Genomic DNA, 25,909 nt, shown 5'->3' with positions numbered 1-25,909 from the left:
GTATATACGAGCCATTATTGTCCTATTGCACGCAGATTTAATATCTATTCATCTATATACTATCATTACTCCACCTGCGATCCGGATGCACTGCTACTTGGGACTTTGTTCTATGTATTCTTCTCAGGGTGCTTAGCGCCTCCAGCAGTAGTGGGCTCCAGGGTGTTGGGAGATCAGTCCCCACTATTGCATACTTCTTCCCTCCTGCCCAGGGACTGACACTAGACAGGAGTATGATGAACAAGGGTCTTTATTCTGCTACTGCATTAGATGTTTGATGCAAAGCGGTGCAGAGTCTCAGAGACTCCAGGCCTCTGGATGATGCTTGCCCCAGATAGTACAGGGCATCTGCTGGGTTTCAATGAGATGGTCCCTCAGCCCCAAGGGCTGGGGTTGAGCATGCTCATCCCTGATGGGAGAGACTCACAGCTTTACTGCTCTCTTCCTCCTCCAAAGCAGGACTGACTAAATTTGGCACTGCTCCTCATCGGGATCCAGAAAGGGGGGGGCTCATGGTCTATACCTATCCCTGATAGGCTTACACAGGCCATGAGTCACCACCTCACTTCTGTCCATCAGAGAGGAGCTTGTAAGGGGGGGGTCACAAGCCCACAGAATTAACCTAGGAGGGAGAGAGAGAGCGCAGGGGGGGGCGGGAGAGAGCGCAGGGGGGGCGGGAGGGAGAGAGCGCATGAGGGGCGGGAGAGTGCGCAGGGGGGGTGGGAGAGCAGGGGAGAGAGCAATGGGGTGGGAGAGAGATGGGGAGAGAGAGGGGGGTGGGAGAGAGAGAGAGGGAGGGAGAGGGGGCAGGGAGAAAGCAGGGGGGGGAGAGAGAGGGAGGGGGAGTGAGAGCAGGGGGAGAGAAAGAGAGGGGAGGGAAGGGAGTGGGAGAGAGGGGATATATATATGTTACTGCAATAGATGCCCCCCCCCCGTTCCACTGACACGCCCCCCCCCCGTCCCACTGACACGCCCCCCCCCCCCCCCCGCGCTCGCAAAATTTCCTATAGCAGGACAAGATTGGTCTCCTGCTTACATGCAGGTGACGTCACTGCTCATGAGCGCCAGCCCGCTCGCTCCGCTCTTCCCTTCACCCTGGACGAGGCCTAAACCAGCATAAATCAATAAACTAACATACAAGACTGAGAGTGGGGCTGATACTTGATAGCAACAGAATATGGAGGGAGAAAAGGGCAAAATATCAAGAAAGCAACGTATCTGCTATACAGTGAAGCATCTTGTGTAACACATCTTACAGCCGCTGAGGACAAACTGCATGCGATGAAAAGCGGAGGCTAAACTGGGCACCAAAAAACAGGACTGGGGAGAGCACCGCACGGGAAAAGGGCTACGTGCAGCATTCCCAAGCAGGCCTCCCAGCATTCATTAACCGCGCTAGAACCAGCGCCTGGGATAGAGACAAGCCTGCCAGCGATCCCATGAGCAATAACATACATGCAATTCTTTGTGAGTGCATCTAATTTGGATGTACTACAATGAGAACTTCAGCATTAGGTGATACATTTTTTATTTGGATTGACAATAGAGATTATGAAACACGCTTTTGTTCTCTCTCTTCCTCAGGTCAGCAATAATTTACAGAGGATCCCATGAATTTAACTCGGACATAAAATACAAGATAACAATCTAAGGTAGACAGAGAGGTGGAGTAAAAATACTACAATCTAAATGATAATATACTACACTATTATCTCTGTCGGCTCTTCCCCCTCTTTGCAGTCTATTTAATCCCAGAGAGCTTCACTGCATTATTTATTTTCTATTTTTATCAAATGTTTTACCAGGAAGTAATACATTGAAAGATACTTCGTTTTCAAGTATGTCCTGGGCACAGAGTTATAGTAACAATACATGATTACAGTAAATGAACAGGCTTGTACATTATATGACATTGCATGAACAGTTACATATACCTGTAACAGGGTGTGTCTATTCTGCCTGTCTTTCTCCCTGTTGTGTAAGTTCCTGCTAGCTGCAGGCTGTGGCAGGTAAAATCTGTGGCTTTGGATTAATACGTTAGCTCAAACCTCACAAGGAGATCTCAAGCCACATTTCAGCCCTTTATGAATTAGAAATCTTCATTTTATATAGCTGAATAAAATCTTCACCAGAATATCATTATTACTCAACTCATAAGAACCTTGTTGAGCCCCATCAATGTGCTTAAAGTGTAAGCTCTTTGGATCAGTGTTTACTTTTATATATACGTAACCCCATTTAGTATGGTATTTCTCAGTATTTTGTCTTGCATACTATTTCTGTAAAGCATTGTGTAAACGGTTGCCACTATATAAATGGAGTATACATAAATCAAAGTTGCTCAATAAAGTTCAGAGGTTTAATATGTTTCATTTTTGTGAAGAAAACAAGGAGAATTTATCTGGCTGATTAGATTCCATATAAAACCATGTCTACCATCTGTAACAGTTGTTTTATAATGTAAGATGTGTTCAGTAGCTTTGCAAATCTAATCCTGAAAGCTTAACTCTGGAAGCACTGAGACAACTAGCACAGAATACACAATATAGATCTCTTTTGCTTGAGGTGATAAAAAAGCTCATATTTCGCTGACAAAATGCTGTAACGACTCTAAAGTTCCAGTAACCAAGTCTCAAACATAAAGGGGCTTATGTACCAAAGTCTCCCAGCTGCAAAACTGGGACAAAAAGTAGCACAAGATTTATCAAAGAAAAAACGTTATTGCATTAAATTGGTCTTTTTAGATTAGACAAATCTTCTGCTACTTTTTGTCCGATATATTCGCAGCCAGGAGACTTCGATACATAAACCCACTAAGTATTTTTTTTAGAAAATTACCATGGTGCAAAGACTAGAGAAATACTGGAAGATTTCACAATGAGTTATGTGAGCATGGACAGGGCTGCCGACAGGGAGGGAGCGCCGGGACGACTGTCCCGGGCCTGGCAGCTGCAGGGGGTCTGGCCAGCTCTGTAAGTTGATCCTGGCCAGAGGTCGGGCCAACATCCGCGTCTGGACCTCTGTTGGCTGCCGGGGCCCAACTCTTCCCCCCTGTAGTGGGCCTCTCTTCCCTGCTACACTCCAGCCTCCCGTGTAGGCCCCATCCCCATGCCGGAAGTTGGGCCCGGTGCAGCACTAGGGGCCTCCCCCCAAGGTAAGGTGCCTTAGGCTCATTATCAACTCTATATAGCTGGCATGGTAATCCTTTTATAAAGTGTGGGACGGGACCAGGGCCGGTGCAACCACTAGGCGACATAGGCAGTCAGCAGGGATGGCGGGAGTGGAAAAGGAAGACGGACAACGGGTGGTGGGCATGGAGCAGGACGGTGGCAGAGGTAGTTGGCGGTAGTGGCGGAAGATGAAGATAGGGGACCACAGGAGAGGAAGACAGAGGACCGCTACGATTGCTACCGCTATTGCTACGATTTTTAGCCCCATATGCTTGGTGTTAACCATTGAGTTTGTGACTCTAAGCTGTTACACACATTGCTTTGGTGAGATCGGGACTTTGTTCCACATTGGACTGATCTGCACACCATGTGTGCGGAAGAGACTGCCGTCTATGTCGCTGTTACGTCACCCGGCGGCGACGCAATCCTGCTGTGTGGGTGCACACACGCCGATTTCCCCGAGAGGAGCCCTCCTTTGATGAGACCAAGACCACCAGACAGACAGGTTTCCAGCAGTACCTTCCACTGGGGACGTGAGGCTGATTTTACGATTCTACGATTCCTTTCAACTGCGATTGCCAGTGACCCATGATACCTGCTACAGTGTGGTAACCTGTAGTGCTATTTGCACTCAATGCGTTTGTTCTCTTAACCTGATGTACGCCTAATACTTACCTTTTTTATAATCAATTATATTTTGATATACTTCACTATGCGGTTTTGCGCTGTTTTTTTGTTTCCTCTCTGTCTTCCTCACCTGCCACCGCCCGTCTAACTGCCGACCGCCTCTGCTGCAGAACGTCTCTACCGCTGACCTCCATCCTCCTCTCCCATCGCCCGTCTCTTCTGCCACCCTGCTCCGTGCCCACTGCCCGTCTCTACCGCCGCTCCTGCTGGCCTGTGTCTTCCAGAGATCACTGGTAGGCATTACCTGGGTGAGAGGAGGAGGGGTATGAAAAGAGGAGGAGAAAGAGGGGGTGTGAAAATAGGAGGACGAGGGGTGTGAGAAGAGGAAGTGGAGAGGGTGAAAGAAGGGGAGGAGAGGTGAGAGGAGGAGGGGGTAAGAAGAAGAAGAGGAGGTGTGAGAGAAGAGGAGGAGTGGTGAGAGGAAGAGGGGGTAAAAGAGGAGCAGGAGGGGCTGAGAGTGCAGGAGGCGGGGTGAGACATGAGGAGGGGGTGAGAGAGGAAGTGGAGGAGGGGGGGTGAGAAGAGAAGGAGGGGGTGAGAAGAGGAGGGGGTTGAGAGATGAGGAGGAGGGGGTTGAGAGATGAGGAGGAGGGGGTTGAGAGAAGAGGAGGAGGGGTGAGAGAAGAGGAAGAGGGGTGAGAGAAGAGGAAGAGGGGTGAGAGAAGAGGAAGAGGGTTGAGAGAAGTGGAGGGGTGAGAGAAGAAGAGGAGGAGGTGGGGGTGAGAAAAGGGGAGGAGAGGGTTGAGAGAAGAAGAGGAGATGGGGCCGAGAAGAAAAGGAGAGGGGTGAGAGGAGATGAGGAGGGGGTAAAAGGAGAGGAGGAGGGAGTGAGAGGAGAGGGGGAGGGAGAGGAGGCGGGATGTGTGAGGAGACGAAGAGTGAGAGAACAGGAGGAGGGGTTAGGGAAGAGGGGGTGAGAAGAGAAGCAGGAGGGGTGAGAGAAGAGGAGGATGTGAAGAGGAGAAAGGGGGTGTGAAGAGGACGGGTGGGAAGAGGAGGAGGGGGTGTGAGGAAGAGAGGGGGTGTGAGGGGGAGAGGGGGTGTAAGAGGAGGAGGCGTGAGGAGATGGGGGATGAGAGGAGGAGGGGTATAAGAGGAGAAGGGGTGAGAGGAGGTGAGAAAGGAGGGGGCGAGGTGTGCGAGGACGTTTAAAAAAAACAGCACAGTTATGTTTCCTTAATTTATTTGGACGGACATTTGAGGGTATATATATATAATATATATATAATTTATTAAGGTTATGGTGGGTAAAAAATTTGACAAAAACCCTCCACAGTAAAGCATAAAGCAATTGTAAATATTACTGTATGTTCATTTGCATGTCTTAGACAGGTCTGCAACCCTGTCTGTCCCCATTATCGCCCAGCATACAGCGCTTCCATTGCAGCAAGGGATTCTGGGAAATGACATATATATATATATATATATATATCACAAAGATGTTCAGGGCACTCTAATTGGGCAAGAGTAGAATAAATAACTTATCTTTTAGGAGCAGGGTGCTAGCAGTGTAGCTGGGATCACCATCCAGCGACAACAATAGACAGGAAAAAAGATCTGCAGCACTCTCAGGTAAGTATCCAATGTAAAAAAGGTTTATTGCATCAATCTAACATCAGGGGTGAAGTACAGGAAAAAATGGAGCAACGTTTCGGACCTCCCGGTCCTTTGTATCATATATATATATATCTTGCAAAATGATCGGCAGAATTCTGGGAAGCGGAGTTTGACATTTTCACTTATCCTTAGTCCTGGGCCCCGGGAAAACTGTCTGCGGCGACCCTGATGATGGAAAGGATGAAAATGAGATTAATACAGTATGAATAAATGACCCTGAATAAGGGCGCCTGCTCGTTCTGAGCTAAAATATATTTTGGTTGAAGGTTCAGTACAAGTCGCTGTGCCAGAGTAGGGGTGGTATGTGCACAATGTCTGTACAGAAGAGGCATGAACCCCTGATGTCTCTAATGTTAATGTATAAGACGTAGTTGCTCCAGACCCCCTCACAGTGTTTCAAAAGAAGGAAAGTGGCACTTGCCCTGGAAGCTTCTGAGGTTATTGGTGTGGTCCCTTACATAGCTGCTCTTATCAGAGCCAGTTACAGCATGTGCTCCCCATGTCTCTCTTCAATGCCTCTAAATAGGAAGAGAACAGTGGTGTAAGGTGACAGTATTATTTCTTTCCACAACTAGAGCACCACCGCTTTGTATTTACAAACATACAGTTCCACGTCACTTTCAATGGAAAATGGGTGCATTTCAGAAAGTCTTTCACCATTCTATTATCAAAGCATACATATTGCTTAAATCTTTTTTTAAAGAAAGTCCAAATAGCTTTACCCCAAAGTTTAAAAAAAAAAATGGGTAATACATTTTTTTAAGCACTGTAGCACTACTTTTATTAAGCACCTTAACTGCTAAGGGAGAGGTAATTGCCCTTACTTTCTATATAGACAATGAGAAGTATTTGCCCTTGGTGCCTCTGTGGGGCATGTAGCAGTAGCCCCGGTATCTTGGTCAGAGTGTTAGGTATATATTCCACTGAAGCGGAATAAAGTGCCCCGGACCCTGTAGTGCTTTCTGTGCCAGTGGGAGGGGTAACAGGTCATATGCAAAATGCGGGCACACTACAGGCGAGACATATAGTAAAGGAGGGAGGGGCCCGAGGAGAACAGGCACCAGCTGACGCGTATGCTACAAACTAGCGCTAAGTTACATTGTATAAATATAGTGCAGCTCCCCAGCGCACAGACAGCCAGACAGACAGAGCGACCCCCCAGCGCACAGGCAGCCCGACCCCCCAGCGCACAGGCAGCCCGACCCCCCCCAGCGCACAGGCAGCCCGACCCCCCCAGCGCACAGGCAGTCCGACCCCCCCAGTGCACAGGCAGCCCGACCCCCCAGCGCACAGGCAGCCCGACCCCCCAGCGCACAGGCAGCCCCTGCTCCCCGCAGAGGGGAGAGCAGCCCCTGAGAGCAGCTCACACACTTTATTCACCACTGTGCAGGGAAGAGCAGGACATTAACCTGCCCGTCCTCCCCAGTCAGGGACCTGGCAGCTGAGAAGAGACCTCGGTGGCTGGGAAGGGATTTCTCTGCAGAGGGAGCAAGTCTCCAGCCTTGGGGGGGAGGGGGCGCTTCCCTGATGCACTCTCCCAGGCTTGGCCACCCTCCCCCATAGCCCTGACCCCTGTAGGGCACCTGGGCACTGCATGGTGATGTGTGACCACCGCGCTGCCCCGCCGGGGGGGCTGTTAAACAGAGCAGGCTTGCAGTGAGCAGCGCTGCGCTCACCGTAGGTGGCCACCCCACGCTGTTGATTGGCAGCAGGGCAAGTGCGTCCTCTCCCCCTCCCCCCCCTCCTCAGGGGGTGTGAGTGGGGACTGTGAGGAGGCACCAGGACCCTGTAAAAAAGCCTCGGTACCCACCCTGGACATGACATGGTGCTAAAGTCCCTTGTGGTCCCACACCCTCAGCGCCCTATTCTCTCTGAGCATATAACCCCCATGCATGTGTAGCCTGTGCAATACAAGCTGCTGATTGGCCTCATCCTATGAAAAGTTGAGTGGAGCAGAAGTCCACGGCACTGCGGTCCAGTGCAACATGCTCCCCCTTCCCCTCATCTCCCTGGGTGTAATTGGATAGGGGTTGGATCCTGTAAAGGGGGATTCACCCTCCACCCTTCCAGATGCCTGCAACTCTCCTCCTGTGCTCATAACCAGTAGTGGAAATGACAGCAAGTCCAGTTTACATAGCTGTGGAGGTGGTCATCGCTGTCTTGTCCGTGGTAGGGAACGTGCTGGTCTGCTGGGCAGTGGCCATCAACAGCACGCTGAAGAATGCCACCAACTATTTCCTGGTCTCGCTGGCAGTGGCTGATATTGCCGTGGGTCTGCTAGCCATCCCCTTTGCCATCACCATCAGCATCGGCTTCACCATTGATTTCCACGGCTGCCTGTTTTTTGCCTGCTTCGTGCTGGTGCTGACCCAGAGCTCCATCTTCAGCCTCTTGGCTGTGGCTATTGACCGGTACCTGGCTATCAAGATCCCACTCAGGTAAGAGGCAATGGCATGGAGGAGCTGGGTGGGGGGTGTTGCTGATCAGACTTAACTTGGATCTGAGTTTCTCTACTATATTAATATGTCCTTCGCACAGGGAACCCCTGATCACTTGGCTGATTTTGCTGAAGCACCAAGAATATTGTGTGTCTTGTTTTTTTGACATAGAAGTGCTACACCCATGATTGTAATTGCTGTATATTATTGTAAAGGTAAAACCTCTCCAACAATACAATCAAATATATTGGTTTCCGGTAGGGTTGTTTTCAGGCACCCTTAGGTGACAACTGTAGTTGCAAAAAAAACAATCTGGATAATAAGCCAGTAATAAAAGCAGCTATTGTATATTGCAATGTAGAGTAAGTTGGAATAAGAGAGGACAACATCACTAACACCTCACAGGGAAATAAAGGGGGATTTCCCCAAAGTCACACACAGCTTATTCGCATGTTTCACTTGCTGCTTTGCTCTGGTATCGGACAGAAGGTAGAGAATACGTGTTCCTGTAGCTGTTATCCGTCCCAAAGCGTGAGGGGCAGCTAGGTTTGGTCCTGATAACTTTACATTTCCATTATTTTGCAGCACTGATCCCCCCCCCCCAAATACTGTGCTTTGCTACTGTGGCTCTTTTAATAAGCATTTGAATGCTGTCTATAGCGACTTTATTTTTTTTTTTGTGTGACATATACAGTAGCTCTGCAAAGAGATCTGCTTGTAATGTTTAGATTTTTTTTGAGGCTAGAAAGAAAATCCCATTGAATTAAGTTATTTTATGACTTTACTATTCACGTTCCTGTGTTTCTCATACAATTTTTGGGAGATATTCCCTATTTTAGTGTGTGTGTGTGTGTGTGTGTGTGTGACACATGTCCCTTAACTGAGGTTTTGGGGATGTGTAATACAACAGTAAAGACTCGCTGGTATTGAAAACGCATAAACCAGTTTTGTGACCTGAAGCACTCCGGGGAAAATAACTTGCTCATGGTTGTGTGGAGGTGGCACAGAATTATATCCCACTTCAGAGGTTCGTTTGTTTTCTGCAAGGCTGCTACACATGGATTGTGTGAGGGAAAACTGCAGGTCACCAACTCATTAAATGTAATTATTTAATATATATTAATCTCTACTAGACCTTCCCTCCTAAAAACAATGTGACTCGTATGGTATGCGATTTATTCCTTTTATACTTATACCAAGTGTCCTTACTCATACATATTCAGACATCAGTAATTAAATTCAGAGCATTATACATCAACCTTTGAGTAAATTGCACGGTACTAATGTAATCAGATCCCCATTGTTTCTGAGTCACATCACTGTGATCTGTGGTTAAAGTATCATAGAAATAGCAGTGATACTGGGTCTGATAGCTGGAGAGCAAACCCCCCCGCCACTCCCTTGGCTTACAGAGCAAGAAGGGAATCGACCACATTTTAACCACAATATATATATTTATATAAAGAAAGGGGGGGGGAAAGTTAGTTAGTAGACCCTGTAAAAATGAACTGATCGCCGAGCATTAGGAATAGATGCTTGATGGAATGCTGGAGTGATAGCCAAGAAGTGTTCAGATTTACCTAAGGTGACATCTATGAGGAAATATCCTACCTTGGATAAACCTGAACACTTCTTGGCTCTGGGCTGCCACTCCAACATTCCATATCCCTGATGCTCAGCAATCAGTCAATATATAAAGGGTCATGGTACTCATAGTGGCTGAGTACCTCCTACATTATTATTTTTTCTTTAGGTAGATAAAGGTTTATAAATCATTTTGCTTCACCGCCAAAGTGCCAATGAACGCTCCACTGAAAGATGAGGGGGAAATAGTATGCTGTCACAAAGATAACTCAAGGTTTGGGTGGGACATATTGTCTAGTTTATCCATCAGTGGCTCTTCATACAACTCCTTTCTGTCATTACTCCAATGGAAGAAAATGGGTATTGTACACTTATTGCTAAGAACCGCTGAAGGGCTTCAAAGGTGTGTGGTTCAGCCCAACATCAACATTTTATTTTTAAACCCGATGTGGAAATGTTCGGTACCCCCCAGCCCCAGGTCCCACCTGTCACTGTTTCTCTCAGTACACTATGTACAGCATGATGAGAAACGGGGTATAACTAACTTTCATTCAAGTGAAAGGAAGTCGATTCATCATTAAACTGTGCATTATCCCTCTTCACTACTGGATAATGCCCTGTGGCTGTGTCCTTGCATTCCTTGCGAAGTTATTGACCATTTTATTTCTTAGCCCATTTTGCTAGAGAATAAAATAATGTCCCCTCCCTCCGACTCTGTTTATCCAATCTTCAATATGAATGTCACTGTAATTGTGTAATTGATTTTATATTTGGGGGCGAAAGCAGATGGTACTGTATAACTGTGCCTCTACACTCCTCCCACAATTCCTTCATGTGGTGCTTACACCACCGATTGCAGTGTGTACAAGTGACATGAGACACTACCTGTGACCTTGCTCACTGTGCAAGCATGAAATTAGTGACACAGGGGCCAGGAAGGAATTTATTTTTCCCCTTATGAGATCATTAGATGATATTTCACTGGGGTTTTTGTTTCCCTTCCTCTGGATCAATATACTGTAAATACAAATATAGGCTCAGTATCTGTTGTCTATATGTAACTTAGGTTGCACTCAATGGACATCGTTTAAAAAAAAAATTACCAACCTACATTTACTGTTGTACTGTATGTAACTTATGTATAAGTGCAATGCACTGGATTAAGCTTCATACGACTACAGGCAGTCCTCGTTTTACAACGCTTCGCTTTACAACAAATGGCTTATCCAACGCTATGCAATGCATACCTATATTCATTTTTAAAACGCCAAAATGGCTTATCCAACGCTCTTACGATGCTTTGCAACGTTGTGTGTGTGTGTATATGTATGTATACATATATACATATATATACGCACGCGCGCTGAGAGACCCGGCGTTGCCCGGGATGTAATGTTCACTCTCCTCTCTCTCTTCTCTCTCCTCCCCCCTCTCTCTCTTCCCCTGTCTCCCCCCTCTCCGTTCCCCCCCCCCTATACAGCTTCATACAGTGTGTGTGCGTCAGTCAGTTTGACGCACACACACACACACACACACACTGACTGACGCACACACACACGCAGTGCGTGTGTGCCTCAGTCAATGTGTGCGCGCGCGTCAGTGTGTGTGTGCGCATCAGTCCGTGTGTGTGCGCGTGCCAGTCAGTGTGTGTGTATGTGTGTGTGCGCGCGTCAGTGTGTGTGCGCGCGTGAGTCAGTGTGTGTGTGTGCGCGTGCGTCAGTGTGTGTGTGTGTGCGCGAGTCAGTCAGTCAGCGTGTGCGCGTCAGTCTGTGTGTGTGCGTCAGTAAGGGGTTGTGTGTGTGCGCGTGGCAGTCAGTCAGAGCTTGTGTGTGCGTCAAGTCAGTGTGTGTGTCTCAGGCTCTGTGTGTGTGTGTGCGTGTGTGTGTGTGTGAGTTTCAGACAGGCAGTTCGTGTATCAGTCAGTTTGTTGTTTTTTGTTGTATGCCCCCCTTTGCTTTTTCCTCTGCCCTGCTTCGAATGGGGCTGGTGGTGATGATACCTGCTTGCTTGCGGTGAGGGGGGCACAGGGGTGTGTGTGAGACACTGTTAGACCACACCGGCCAATGAGAAGGGGGCGGGCGGGCCAAGGGAGCCATCTCATTGGCCTGAGGCGGAGTGACAGGCCAAAGGTCCAATGTGATTGCCCCTAGACACGGACATACAATGGTTTAAAAAAAAAAAAATAAAAATAAAAAAAAAAATATATATATATATATATATATATATATATATATATACAACGTTGCAAAACGTCGTAAGAGCGTATATATATTATATTATACTATATAATATATTATTTGTTATGTTATGATATATATATATATATATATTACAGTATATACACTATATAACAGTATATACACTATATAATTTGTGTGTGCTGCATATCTTATTGCCTGCATAAAATATTTGGTGTATTTTAGTGTTAAAAATGCCTTCAGGAACGGAACCTTTCATTTAAACAGTGTTCCTATGGGAAAACGTGTTTCGCTATCCAACGCCATTTTGAGTAACGCATTGTGTCGGATAACCGAGGACTGCCTGTACTTGTTTTACTTACTACACTAAATTTCCACTTTCCTCATTAAAACAAAAAATCCATGTTCTTACATTATTTTCGAATAAACAATGGCTGAACAGCTCTGCCTGTCTGGTGAAAGGTGCACTACTTCTAGAAGCAGAAGGTAATAATATCTGTAATAGTGTTTAATAGAAAAGATGTTTGTGTTTGACTAACTTTTTTCAGATTTTTAATTTTTTTTTTTTTAATTATTTTTAAACAAGTCAGCGGTCCTTTATAACCAAAAACTTTGCAGGGTTTCTATGATCTATTTAAACATAACTTATTTAGGGACAAGACTATTTGAAAAACGTATCTACAGGCAAATTGTCATTCACTATTTTTTATTTTTCCCTTTCATTACTGTAGTTGCGATACAATTTCTAGCCAAACTAATGTCAGTGGAAGACGTAGTTGCCTGAAATTAAATGTCACAGGTCCAGATAAAAATAAAAACTGCTTTTTTATTTTTTTTAATTTTAGAACACAAATTAAATATGACTATCTTTCTAAGAATGTAAAGGTTCTTATAAATACTAATGTGTATTCTACCCTAAAAGTAGAGCAAAGTGCTTATTTTGTCACAAATTGCGCTGCAATATATAGTCTATGTGCATACAGCCTGTATTAACCGTCTTTACGCCATTTTCTTGTATGCTTCCGATGCTATTCGGTCTTTATAGAGAAAGTTAGAGGAGCTTAGGGCGGGGTTATATTTGCACGCTTTCTGCGTTGGTTTCCACGGTGCCCTGAAAGGTGGCAAAGGAAGTGTTTAGGCGCAGACCCACCTCATCATGCATAGATCTCCCCCCTACCCCCTATTTTGTCTGATACATGGGTTTGTCCCTTTAAATGGATTGTTCTGTGTTTTTAATATAACCACAGTGCTACTTGTTTTATGTTAATCATTGGTGGAATGGATGGGGTTTTAATGACCAGAAACAGAACACGTACAGTATAGATTGGGCACATGAAAATAAGTGCTCTTGTTTTTTTCTTTCCCTGTGTGATACAGAAGCGTACAAGCAGCTGAGCACCTCCTATATACAGTAGGCTCCATAACGCATGTCATTTATTATTTGTAAAGATCATGTTACCAATAAAACACTTGTATTTTTGGATTTATTTGTATATAATATAGACCTGGTGAGTGTTTCCCCTTCCCCCGCCCCCCCCCCCCCCCAATAACACGATCATTTATCAAATCTGTCATTGATCTTCAAGCTGCTGTAATTAGCAAGAGTTTCAGAGATTGAACTAATGGGATAGCAGCAGTGCAGCACGCCTCGGCTTTCAAGCATGAGCAGGAATAGGTACAAAAGGTGCAGTATCTGCTACATTGGTACAGTTGGAGAGGATCACAATTGGGCATTCTAATAATCCAAGGAATGCACAATGTAATCAAACAGATAAATAAGACACCAACAAGGATGTTTAGTAATACAGACACATGCCACTTTGTAAAGAGATCAGTCAGCAGTAATGAATATACTTTTGATATAGGGCGAGCCTTTGCCCGAAACGTAGTCTCTCCCTTATTGGGTGTCGGCCTGTTGTACTTTCTAAATCCATGCGGTCAGACATTGTCTTTCATTACATCCTCGTATTTGTTTATTTTTCTGTTCACGTTGAATATATTTTGTATGATCAATTACGTATTTGTTGACTGATCTCTTTTTACAATGTGGGATTTATATTGAATATATTTTTCTATTGCTGAACATCCTTGTTGGTGTCTAATTTCTTATTCATCTACTTTTTTGATGGCAATGAGATATGCCATCTGATCAATTGTCAGACTTTATATACTACATTCATACTTTACATTAGTTGAGTTCCCACATATTACCAGGTGGGGACCTGTTGATGTTACTCTTTTATCCCTTTGGTTTCAGTATGCATTCTAATCACCTCCCAAGTGGCTGGGTCTTTTATTATTCAAAGCTCTCAGTAGTGCCAAAACGGTGGCATTTTATTTGGGGAATGATTGTGAAACTTGCCATACGTCATTAATTATGAGCAGTAAAACTAATGGGTGTTGAGCACAAAAAAAAGTAGTAAAAATGTTTTAAGGGGTTGCGCCTGAAACCAAATTTTTGCTTGAGGGGCTTTCAGCGCTCTGTTGCCAAAGGGGTCTGCGGCACACCCAATAGCAGAGTGTTAGTATGGAGAATGACCCCTGATGGAGAGAGATCTCATCTAGCGCACACACGTTAGAACGCGCACACAATAAGAAAATAATTAGCAGAAAGGGAATAAAAAGTTGAAAGGCTACATCAACAGAAATAAAGTGCTGGCTTTTTAATCCCCTAGCAATGCACAGCCAAGTATCAAACACCGTTGAATTAGATGACCACTTCATGAGAAGCCAGAACTGGCACAAGAACATGAATAGCCCTTTCAGCTTTAAATTCATCCAGTGATGAAGTGTCCCAAAGCACTTCAGCCAAAGCTTTGTCTGATCATAGAAAAAGCATGTTATTATAAGATGCATAATAACATTATAGTGTTCTTTTCCAGAAGTAGTCGCAGACTTGTGCCAGGGAAATACAACAGTGTAGCAGACAGTAACGTATATGGCTTCACCACATCTTTATGGGACAGCTCGTTCTATTATTAGTGCCAGTGCACGGAAACGACAGGCTCTAATTCTTACATGTATACTCTCTCTAGCTGATTATGTTGTAAATGGCAGTTTAATTGATGGTTACTGTAACCGTAGTGCCAGCTTAAGTGCAGATACTCTGTATGACACACACCGCTTTCATTTTATCATGCCCCTTTTCAGTGTGAAGTACTGCATATAGTAGATATTTCTGTACTGCATGTCACGATTCTATAACGTTCTGCGGAGGAGAAAAACCTGTTGCACAGCGATTTTTGTGTACCAGTCTGTCTACATCATCAGAAAAATGACATTACATACTTTCGAACTTACCCTTCTTTACGAAGGCATGCAGAACATGTCGCGTGTGAATAATAAAAATGTACGTTATTTGTGATTGCATGATTTTAAATACTTTTGTGGGGCGGCATGATTTTTGAAATGACAGAAAAATAGTGATTTACAAGAACATTATGAGACTGAAAGTGTAAAAATAGTCATTGTTTGAGTTGTAATGGATGTCTAATTTATCAGGAGTGAACTGACCCCTGATGAGGTGCTTAAAGTTGATCTTGGATAAAGGCTGAGAAACATTTATTTGTATATATTATTTTTTTTATATACAAATTTGTAAATTTTCCTATGTTCTGTCAATTTCTCTTACTGTGTAAATTTTTTATTGAGCACTATTAATATTTCATAATGCTTTAAAACCCTAAAAGCATTGTCTTTTTACAGCCATTGTTGGTTCTCTGTTTAATAACCACAGCGCGTAAGAAACGTATCTCCGCATTGACCGATATAGCAGATTCAGCAAGGCAATAAAACCTGTTAATCGCCGGCGCATTAAATAGCAACTTGGACAGCAGGGCATATTTAACCCGTTGTGGTAAAATGTATGTAATAGACCACTACTAACTGCATCCTTCATAGAGACTGAAATACTGTGGTGTTGGTTCTGCCCTTGATAATAGGTGTGGATACTAGGAAACAAAAGCACCCTATTTGACAGCACTCGTTGTATGTGATGATGAAATGATGAGTAACTTAATACATAATATTTAATAAATCTCAATTAAAATAAGTGTCAAAACATTGAAACCAACAACCAACTGACATTGGTGACAAAACACACAACAGACAACAATACGTAATACTAAAACTGCAAACTAGGTGGATAAAGAAAATCTAACCAATCTACCTAATGGTAGAAAAGAAACTCACAAGTAGGAGTTAACCCTCTAGTGCAGCAATGAAAAGGATTAAAAAAAGCCTGTATAATTGGAACAGGTAACATAGGACTGATAATACACATGTATATACCTCCATGAAATACCGGGTATATAACAAATGAATGTTGACTCACTGCCTCATGGAATAATATGGACCGGATGGTCTAATATGTCTGTAGTTACTGACCCAGTAAGGAACAAAAATATGCCTAAAAAAGCTAATAGCTTAGCAGATCAATATCAGAGATGTCAATTGTGAATATTAGGCACAAGCTCACCTTGATAATAGGTGTACTGTATGTCACAAACACATTCAGTGGGCAAACCTACCTCTGTGCACTGAAAGTACATAATATATAAAGTGTAGAAAGCAGGCACTTGGGATTAATAGATATAGGAAAAACAGTTTTTTTTTTTTTTGTTTTTTTTGTTTGTTAATTTTAACAGGGTCTGCATTTCAATCCTGGGGGGGGAGGGAATTTACAAAAAATATAGAATATTTTTTATTTTATTTTTAACAGGAATTTATCTTTCTAGTAGCAGCTGCACATCATTATCCCCTGCCTAGGCAGTTATATGTGCACGGATCCTTGAGCAATTGCCATTACTATTGTAAACAGTGCACATTATTTGTAAGAACATCTTAAAGGCTGATTTGTCATAGAAATTAAGAGGAATGTCTTCAGCCTTAATGGCTTCGCTACCAAATTCTCTGGGGGGTCCTGGAAGGACGAAACCTGATCTTAACTTGATGAACGTCATTTCACTGGACATGTTTGCTTTAGGCTCCTATTGTTACCTTATTTGTGTTATTTTTTTTTTTTTTTTTGCATGGAAACTGGATGAGCCATTATCATTTATTTGTAAAGCGCCACCATATTCCGCAACGCGGTATACACTTCTAATATCTTGTAACATGTCAGCCCATCTATTTATTGCATGTATATAAAGCAGGAGTTTTCTGTAACTCCTTATAGAGAAGGATCCTAAACACTATTTTAATGTCTTGATTAATACAAACTTTTTTTGTATGCCCTTTCACGGTTAAAGGTATAAGACCCCAATTGTAATATGTTGAAGCCATAGATGCAAAGTTGAAGATGCATTAATGATCCATCAGGTGAATGCAAAAGGTGGGTTGCTAATGGTCTAGGTCTGTATTGCATTACAATGGAATGTAGCTTCTTATGCCTTCTGTTCATTTTCACAAAAGTCTGCCTGCATGCAACTCTGTATATAATATCCCCTCTGTCATGTACGGCGCACCTGTGAGCACGTGACCTGCATATGGGATAAGGGTCACGTGCTCACAGCTCTAGCTGACCCACTTTTTACCTTCCGCAATGGTCTGTCAAATGAACAGTATCTCCCCTCACTCCGTCCCCATATACAATCTGTCGTGAATAGTGCACAAGTGAGCACGTGACTTAAATATGCAACTAGGATTAATACACACCCGGCTCTAGCCAACTCTCCTTTCACCTGCGCAAGGTACTTCAAATGAGGTTAATATTTACCCCTTACTCTATCGCAATCAATATCTATTCGCCGCCACCAACCAAGGGAAAAGCAGGATAAATATGTATCTGCCAGGGTCTTCGTTCCATGTTTATTAAAGAAAAACTATGCACTTGACACATCTATTGTGGCAAAATGTGTCCAAAAATTGACTTTACTCTCTACAGAGCGTGCAACAGTTCAATCGGTGACCAGAGCATCACTTATTCAAATTTTTGCTTAAATATATGTAGCCATGTGCAAAAATTGGTGTACAGATCTCTCTCTTGCTGGCAGTAATCCTGGAAAGAAGGCAGGGTGGCCAGTAGTGTTCATGGAGGTTTGCCCTCAAACCCCTGTGATGTGTCATATATGTAGCAAAGGAAGTGACAGCATGTTTTGTGGCCACTGTTAGTGACACAGAGGTGGGTCATTCTGGAGCCTATATATTACACAGCACTCCCAAAAGTTAGTGGTTCAGTTCAAGGGTTCTTCTTTGGCTGCTGGTTCAGAGTTGGAGTTCAAGGTCTGCAGCAGTTCAAGTCTGTCAGAGTGGCCAAGGGACAATCTATTACACACTGTGTCCAGGGACCTGGCACAGCTGGTGGTCTCCCTTAGGGGAGAGGTGGAAGAACAACTCAAAGAGACAGGAGGAACCTTCTGCATGGAGGGCCTCTACAAGATGTGCGGCTAAGTGTCGGCCGCTGTGATGGGCAGTCTGCCAGAACCCATGTCAATAAAGATGCCCATGGAAAGAACCTTCTTGTCTGTGAATGAAGTTACTCAGCAAGAAGATGCACCTAGGGGTTCTTGTCCAGGAACTTTGCCCTGCTATTGTGGGGACCTGGGACAAGTGGAGGCGCTGTACCAAATGTGAGTAGGACTCAGAACACTACCTCAGACGCCTGTCATGGTGATATTCCCCATAACATCAAGCGGGAGACTCACGAGTCCTGTGAGCCAGCAGGTGCACCACACTACACATACATGTAATTGGGATAGTTTCTCACATATGGGGTCAGGATCAGAAGGGCCCAGAGGGAAACACCGTTACATATACAAAAAATACAGTGCTTTGGTTACAGAAAATATTATAGTTACAATAAATGCGGATAATTTTCTTAAAATAACAGGATAAACAGAATTCCCTATACAGTACGTTACCACATGTCTAGCTTCTTCCCAGAGACCTCACTGGAAAAGATGAGAACTCGCGTGTTTGATCCCAAAACACACGTCTGACGTCTAATTCTCATAATACCTAGGGAAGACTTCTGTAATATATACTATTCATATACCATTGAAATATACATAGGCCCACCCCTATCATTAATTTGGCTCTGGCTAACATTTACGACCTAAAAGGAAAAAACTGTCTTGTGACGTTTAAAAGCCTGCCTCAATATATAAAAGACCTCATAACTTTATTTCTATAATACTTGGAAAAACGTGAGTCCTATCAGTAGGGTCAGGTGCATTTGCCGAATGTAAGACTCGTTTTGACCAGCTTGCTCCTAAATTTGAGTGACAATTGGATATCTGTCCCTTGCCACCTCCTAAACTAGAAGGGTTTGGCCTTGCTGCATTTGTCTCCTTGCAACTATTACAAATATCTATTAGTTATTCTTCAGAATAGGTGTCCTCCCATAATATATTCATATTAAATGAATGTACTTTTTGGAACACCCTAGCCAAGTCCCCTGAACTTTGCAGAACCCTCCAAAGAATGTATTTGAAGGTACATTTACGTGTCCTGTTTATTCTAGTGAAATATGGCTATATTAGAAGGAATTCAATCAGTCCTATAAACTAAACTAGGCCTGAACAAGGGTTTAATGGGTCATGAAAACAATTCTTGTATTTTTAACACCATTTGTAACTCTCGTTAACCCCTGAAGATTGATTAAAGTACTTAATATATCCTGATTTATCATTACATCCTCTTTCTATATTTCTGCCATACCTGATGTAGAACCCTCGAAAGCTACGATTTGTCTGTTCAATAAAAGGTACCACATGACCTATTCCTTTTACTTCCTTTTGTCAAGTGAATGGAAATGAATACATCACTAACTCACTATAACCTCCAACCATATTGAAGACGTCGTGGTTATCTGGGTCCGTTCTGCCGACACCACCTCTGGGATTAATATTCCTGCAGCTGGTATGTGCCATGGGCTGGAAATACTCATCTTGCTTCAGAAGGAAGTGGGTCGGTGTCTTTTTAGCCCTTGGGATAAGGAGTTTTGTTTTCAGAGACATTCCAGTTTTAATCAACTTTTCGACCAATATGGCAGACGGCCTCAGGCAGTTCAGTAAAACTCCACAGAAGGGCAAGTGAGGTTTCCTATGTGAACCTGGGAATTGTCCCTTCATTAGAATAGTTGGTAGGTAACATTGGAATGTTTTTTTTAAATGTTATTTATTTTTTTACTGTAGATGCAGTCTACTTGTTTTGTATCCAAGGCATACAAATTGGGGAGGAAGATGACATGCCCCCTTACACTCTCTCTCTCCCCCATCCCCTTTTTCTTGCCCCCTTACACTCTCTCCCTCACACTCTGTTTGCCTCTTTAAGCACATACACACACACACACACACACACACAGACACACACACAGACACACACTCCCCCCTACACACACACACACACACACACACACACACACACACTCCCCCCTACACACACACACACACACACACACACACACACACACACACACACACTCCCCCCTACACACACACACACACACACACACACACACACACACACACACACACACACACACACACTCCCCCCTACACACACACACACACACACACACACACACACTCTCCCCCCTACACACACACACACACACTCTCCCCCCTACACACACACACACACACACACTCTCCCCCCTACACACACACACACACAGACACACACAGCACCCTGCTCCTATCTGCCAGAAGCTGAATGTGACTTCCGGCACCGACAGGAAGGGAAGAGGAAGGATAGCAGTGACTGGGTGGGGTGCCACCGGGCCTGGGACAGTTGTCCAAGCTCTAAGCACAGGCTTGTGTTACTTTTGGTTAAATGTTACTGTGTTTTTTTCCTCTCTAGCCCTAAAAGTGGCTTAGGACGTTTTTAAAGTGACAATACTACTTTTGTGTGCGTGTGTGATAGGACAATGCATCATTCTACATTCTTACCTAATCTGGCACTTGTATGGTGCTCCTGTTTATGTAGTTTTTATATGGTGCTCCTGATAGGCACACAAACGAAATGGCGACAGCGACGCAACGTCGTGGCAAAACAAATGCATTGCCGCCGTCATGTGCGCTTATAGCAAGCGCGACACGACGGATTGGTCGCGATCGCTGGAAGTCCTCTCCATTTGATTTTCCAGCGACCGTCACCAGCACAATAAGCGTAGCCTAACTCTATGCTGCAGCTGATTTTGATTGTTTAGCCGGGACAGCCCTGGTTTTTTTAGTGCCTGTCCCGGCTGCCCCGCACTCTTTAAAATGTCCCGTTTTTTTGTGGCTGTTTCGGTTTTGGCCATCAGAGCAGGGGGGGCAGCAGAGAGCAGAGAATGCAGGAACAGAGCAGAGGCCGGTCTGACTGTAGCTGCAGAGGGTGGGGGCGGGGTTAGAGGCAGAGGAGCCCCAGCAGTGAGACAGTGGGAGCTTCGGTGTCTGCTGCCAGGGCTCAAGATGGCTTCCCCTCCAATGTTCCACAGAGGCAGGTAGGGACCAGAACGGACACACACAAGATGCAGCATGGGGGAGAGAGAGAGGCAGCATGGGGGGGGGAGAGGCAGCATGGGGGGGGGAGAGGCAGCATGGGGGGGGGGAGAGAGGCAGCATGGGGGGGGGAGAGAGGCAGCATGGGGGGGGGGGAGAGGCAGCATGGGGGGGGGAGAGGCAGCATGGGGGGGGGAGAGAGGCAGCATGGGGGGGGGAGAGGCAGCATGGGGGGGGGGAGAGGCAGCATGGGGGGAGGGGAGGAGAGGCAGCATGGGGGGAGGGGAGGAGAGGCAGCATGGGGGGAGGGGAGGAGAGGCAGCATGGGGGGAGGGGAGGAGAGGCAGCATTGGGGGAGAGGCAGCATGGGGGGAGGGGAGGAGAGGCAGCATGGGGGGGGAGGAGAGAGGGAGCATGGGGGGAGGAGGAGAGAGGTAGCATGGGGGGAGGAGGAGAGAGGCAGCATGGGGGGGGAGGAGGAGGAGAGAGGCAGCATGGGGGGGGGAGGAGGAGGAGAGAGGCAGCATGGGGGGGGGGGAGAGAGGCAGCATGGGGGTGGGAGAGGCAGCATGGGGGGGGGGAGAGAGGCAGCATGGGGGGGGAAGAGGCAGCATGGGGGGGGAAAAGAGGCAGCATGGGGGGGGAGAGAGGCAGCATGGGGGGGGAGAGGCAGCATGGGGGGGGGGAAGAGAGGCAGCATGGGGGGGGGGAAGAGAGGCAGCATGGGGGGGGAAGAGAGGCAGCATGGGGGGGGAAGAGAGGCAGCATGGGGGGGGGGAGGAGAGGCAACATGGGGGGGGGAGGAGAGGCAGCATGGGGGGGAGGAGGAGAGGCAGCATGGGGGGGGAGAGGCAGCACACAGAGAATGGGGGAGAGACACAGACGCACACACAGAGAATGGGGGGAGAGAGAGACGCGCACACAGGGAATGGGGGAGAGAGTCACACACAGAATGGGAAGGGTGGAACGAGAATGGAGTTGTTGTGTTATGTAATTACCAGGCACATAAAGATATCAACATTATCTGGCATTAATCATACAGGAGACACTCTGTATTGTAGGAATAATTTGCACATTGTAGATATAGACTTTTACAAAGGCTGTCTACATGTGGCACAAAAGTAAAAATTGTCCTAACCAGCAAATAGATATGGGATATCTGTTGGAGCAATGCATGTATTAACAACACACAGATTACATTCAAAGGAGATTATGTGTAAACAGATCTGAACTGTGCAGGTTACAGATGTGACCAGTATCACATATGCTCTGAGATATTGTGACTACAATAACAAGCATTAACATTGAATTGTAATATGGCAAATTTGGGATACGTTGCAGGGTTTTTTTTTTTTTGCGCATTAATTTATCATGTCACTGCATGAATTTTAGCTCTGTTTGGACATCACCTTGGTGTCTCTTTCCCATCAAGGTGTCATTGGAGTATATTTCAGCTTTGAGTAGATCTCTCTCGGTGTCCTAGCGTTGGCTACAGGTGTGTGTGAAACTATCCAACGTGCAGTGGCCACATTTCTAGCGTTTCTTTTTCTGTATATAATTTTATTTATTTTTTTAAACTTGCAAAATGTTTCGTCAAGCTTCAAATGGTGGGAAATTAGTGTTCGATTTTTGGAAATCCTGCTGCAGCTCGACCTTCTCTGAAGCCCCACCGCCATGTGCTGAAACCTGCGCGCACCTGAAGTCAGCCCCAGGGTAAGGCCGAGTTCAGGGTGGATGCTACGCGGCATCCGCGCTCTTGCATGCGCGAGCACGTCCGTCGCAACTTCGGGTTCTGTGGGAGTTTTCCAACTGAAAACTCCACCGGCGGCAAAGTAAAGCATTGACGCTGCTACTTTTTGCCGCTACAACCCAAAATGATATTTTGGGCTACAGTCGCGTCACGTGAGCTCGTTCAGCGAACCAGCTACGTGACACTTTCGCCATGCCGCGACCCAACTCCTGCAGCCAAGGCACAGATAGCTGAGCTGCAGGAGCGCGCAACGGAGGCGCGCTCGTGGCCGTAGCATCCACCCTGAACTCTGCCTTAAGAGAGGCACGTTTGTGCACTGTGGAGTCTGGTGAGTGTATTCACACTGTTTAAGCCTGGTTGAGCCTAGGAGTCCGCGACTCCCTTCTCCCTTTGCTTCTCCCCCGATGACGTCACCGCTGCACCGATTACTCCACCTTATTGCTGACGAACGCAACAAGCTCCAACCTAAGCGTTTCGTGACTCGGATTGTCACTTCCTCAGGGGAAATTGGAGCTTACTGGCTATATATATCCTAAAATATTAACCCTTCGGCTCCTTTACAAAATGAATAATATAAAGAAAAGAGCCATGGGTGTACATAACAAATATGACATTACTTAAAACATGACATCATTCACTAAACATTATCCATAGAATTGCAAGAGGCAGCACTACAAACTGGTCACTGATGGAGATTGTGATTTATATCAACCTTATTAATCCATTTAAAAAAGCATTTAATCAGTTAGCTGGCTCATGCTGAAAACTCATACAACTTTCATTCTATACACAATCAATACAAATTAGTACTTATTTAAAAAAAACATACATTATAAGAAAATGTTGGTTCTTTGTGGAAAAATCTGGATTTCATCAATTTGGTTTATTAGACAAATTAGGATTGTTTTAGATCAAAGAACTTGTTAGGGAGCCTTTAATTTCCTTCTAGAAAGGACGCCAATTTAAACTCCATATTGAGATCATCTGGGCCAATTTTGTATTTTAAATGTTTTTTTTTTTTTTTTTAAGGTGTGTGTGTGTGTATCCAGAAGCTCTCGCGTCTGGATATTAAATTAATTCTGTCGCCTCCCCTCCAATTAGGTTTGGGGCAATCTATCCCTTTTACATATTGTGCCATCTGGATTTTTTTCCTTTTTCTATCAAATGCAATCGCACCAATCCGGCCAGGGAAGTTACGACGCCGCATAAGCAAGATCACCCTTTCTAGAATAAGGGCACGGAACTTATTACCATTTTATTTTTCTACATGTAAATCTTGTAATAAACATTTAGTCATTAATTTGCAAAACCATTGGTTTCCGAGGCCCCTACTTTTAATATGATCTGAAGCTGTATTCCTCTTGCTCCGTTCACTTGAACAGCGCTGAAATCTTCCATAGCATGGGGAAGATCGTTTCACAGTATGAAGTCAAAGGGGCTTTTCATCTGGGAATGGCGGAACGCATGTTTTGCACTAGCTGGGATTACCTCCCGACTATGGGCCTATGAGTGCGACCCATTTTTTTAATTTTAATAAGAATAATTTATTAATTTGTACATTAGCAATGCAGCGTCGACTACACAACTTTTCAGACACACATCCGTGGAGATTATAATAAAGTTTGTACTGGAGACACTGGGAAGTAAAGGGACTTGCCCAAGATCACAGGGATTCAAATTTTAGTTCACCTTGCTTGGCACTTGACTAATCCTTTTTACTTGCAGCTATCCCCCCAAAAATAACATTGAGGAACACGCGCAAACCTCTCTGCAGTGGAGCGACATAAAAAGAACGCCCAGTATTCGTGTTGCAAGCAACAGGTGCCTTTTAACAAAGACTGCAATTAAAAAAAAAAATGTTTAAATTTTTATTGCCAAGTACTGTATCTTGCACTACGTATTTAACACCACTGTTCTGTGCCTTCTAATCCTGTGTGTAAATAGCCCTCATGGTTTTGTTACGTTTAAGGTTGATTACATGTATTGTCTTCATAACAAGAGACCCTGGGACAGTGCCAGCGGGAAACTGTGTACCCATATGTATCAGTACAGCATGTGCCAAGTTTCTACAGCCGAGGAGTAAACTCGTTCTGAGAGCTACTTATGCACATACTGTACACACACTTTTTTTTTTATTATTGTTTTTTCTCCCCGTAACCTTGTAAATCACTAAAGTATGCAAACAAAAAACTACATGAAAGGTGAAGTCCCACAAAAATGCCTAATTTAAATTGAACTAATTGTACATTACTTTTTTTTTTTTTTGGTCAATTCAAAACAAAAAAGCGTTTCTTTATTTTCAAACTACTTTGTAACTAGCTCCTGCGTTACAATTACTGTAGAAGTTTCATAAATTAGATTTTAACTATTATCCATAAATCTATTTTATATTACATGCGGTTTTGGCTTTTGGGCCTACATTTTGAAAGCTATACAATGGTGAAAAATGCATCAAATTTAAGAAACTGAATTGGCATTACTTGCATTTGCTGCTGCCACAAACTGATCAAATTACATCATCTTGATACATATCTCCTAAATGTTAGATTATGTTACCTACCAGAGTGCTTTCACTTTATTGTAAAGCAAATACAGCTCAACCCCGCTTAAAATGCGATGCAAGCGTGGCTCCCAATTTTTGTATTTATGAATATTTTACAACATGATTAAGATACCAATAAATACTTTATTGCACTATGCATACAAATGTACATTATTTCTAATAATAAACGCGATCCGCTTATAACGCTGTGTGATTCTTTGGACCCCAAGCACAGCGTTATAAGGGGGTTGAGCTGTACATGTTGTAAAGTGTGACTGCATGTTATGGTCGGAAGGGATTTACCAGCAATGTATGGTTCAGTGATTATTTAGTTATTGATCATTAAGTACAATGAATCTGTCACTTTCACCTTCATCCTATTGGAAAGATCATCATTTTAATTAACAAGGGGATAAAAGAATATGGATGTTCTCTGTATGAGGTGTCTGTTGGATCAAAATAAAAAGCTGCCAGGCAGAAAGGGGGATTCGAATAACA

The 25,909-nt window shown here is 44.5% G+C and overlaps 1 protein-coding gene and 1 long non-coding RNA gene across 3 annotated transcripts in view; one reads left to right on the top strand and one right to left on the bottom strand.

The window, feature by feature from the left end:
- Window positions 1-1,519: 1,519 nt before the first annotated feature.
- On the bottom strand, window positions 1,520-6,604 carry LOC142491510 (uncharacterized). The gene is made up of 3 exons (XR_012800417.1): window positions 6,299-6,604; window positions 5,896-5,992; window positions 1,520-5,639 (listed from the first exon to the last, which is right to left on the bottom strand). It is a non-coding gene; the product is annotated as an uncharacterized LOC142491510 (long non-coding RNA).
- Window positions 6,593-25,909, top strand: part of ADORA2B (adenosine A2b receptor) — an 81,394-nt gene continuing 62,077 nt past the window's right edge. Inside the window, exons 1-2 of one of the 2 annotated variants that reach the window (XM_075594173.1) lie at window positions 6,593-7,912; window positions 24,595-24,690. In XM_075594173.1, the coding sequence (XP_075450288.1) occupies window positions 7,587-7,912; window positions 24,595-24,690 (422 nt within the window). In that variant the 5' untranslated portion in view covers window positions 6,593-7,586. The remainder of the gene's footprint in view (window positions 7,913-24,594; window positions 24,691-25,909) is intronic. The other variant, XM_075594174.1, reaches the window with a different exon arrangement.

Source organism: Ascaphus truei, chromosome 3 (assembly GCF_040206685.1).
Source record: "Ascaphus truei isolate aAscTru1 chromosome 3, aAscTru1.hap1, whole genome shotgun sequence".
In the NCBI taxonomy this organism is placed as follows: Eukaryota; Metazoa; Chordata; class Amphibia; order Anura; family Ascaphidae; genus Ascaphus; species Ascaphus truei.
Note: the sequence above shows the minus strand (reverse complement) of the source record. Positions and strands in the feature narration are given on the sequence as shown.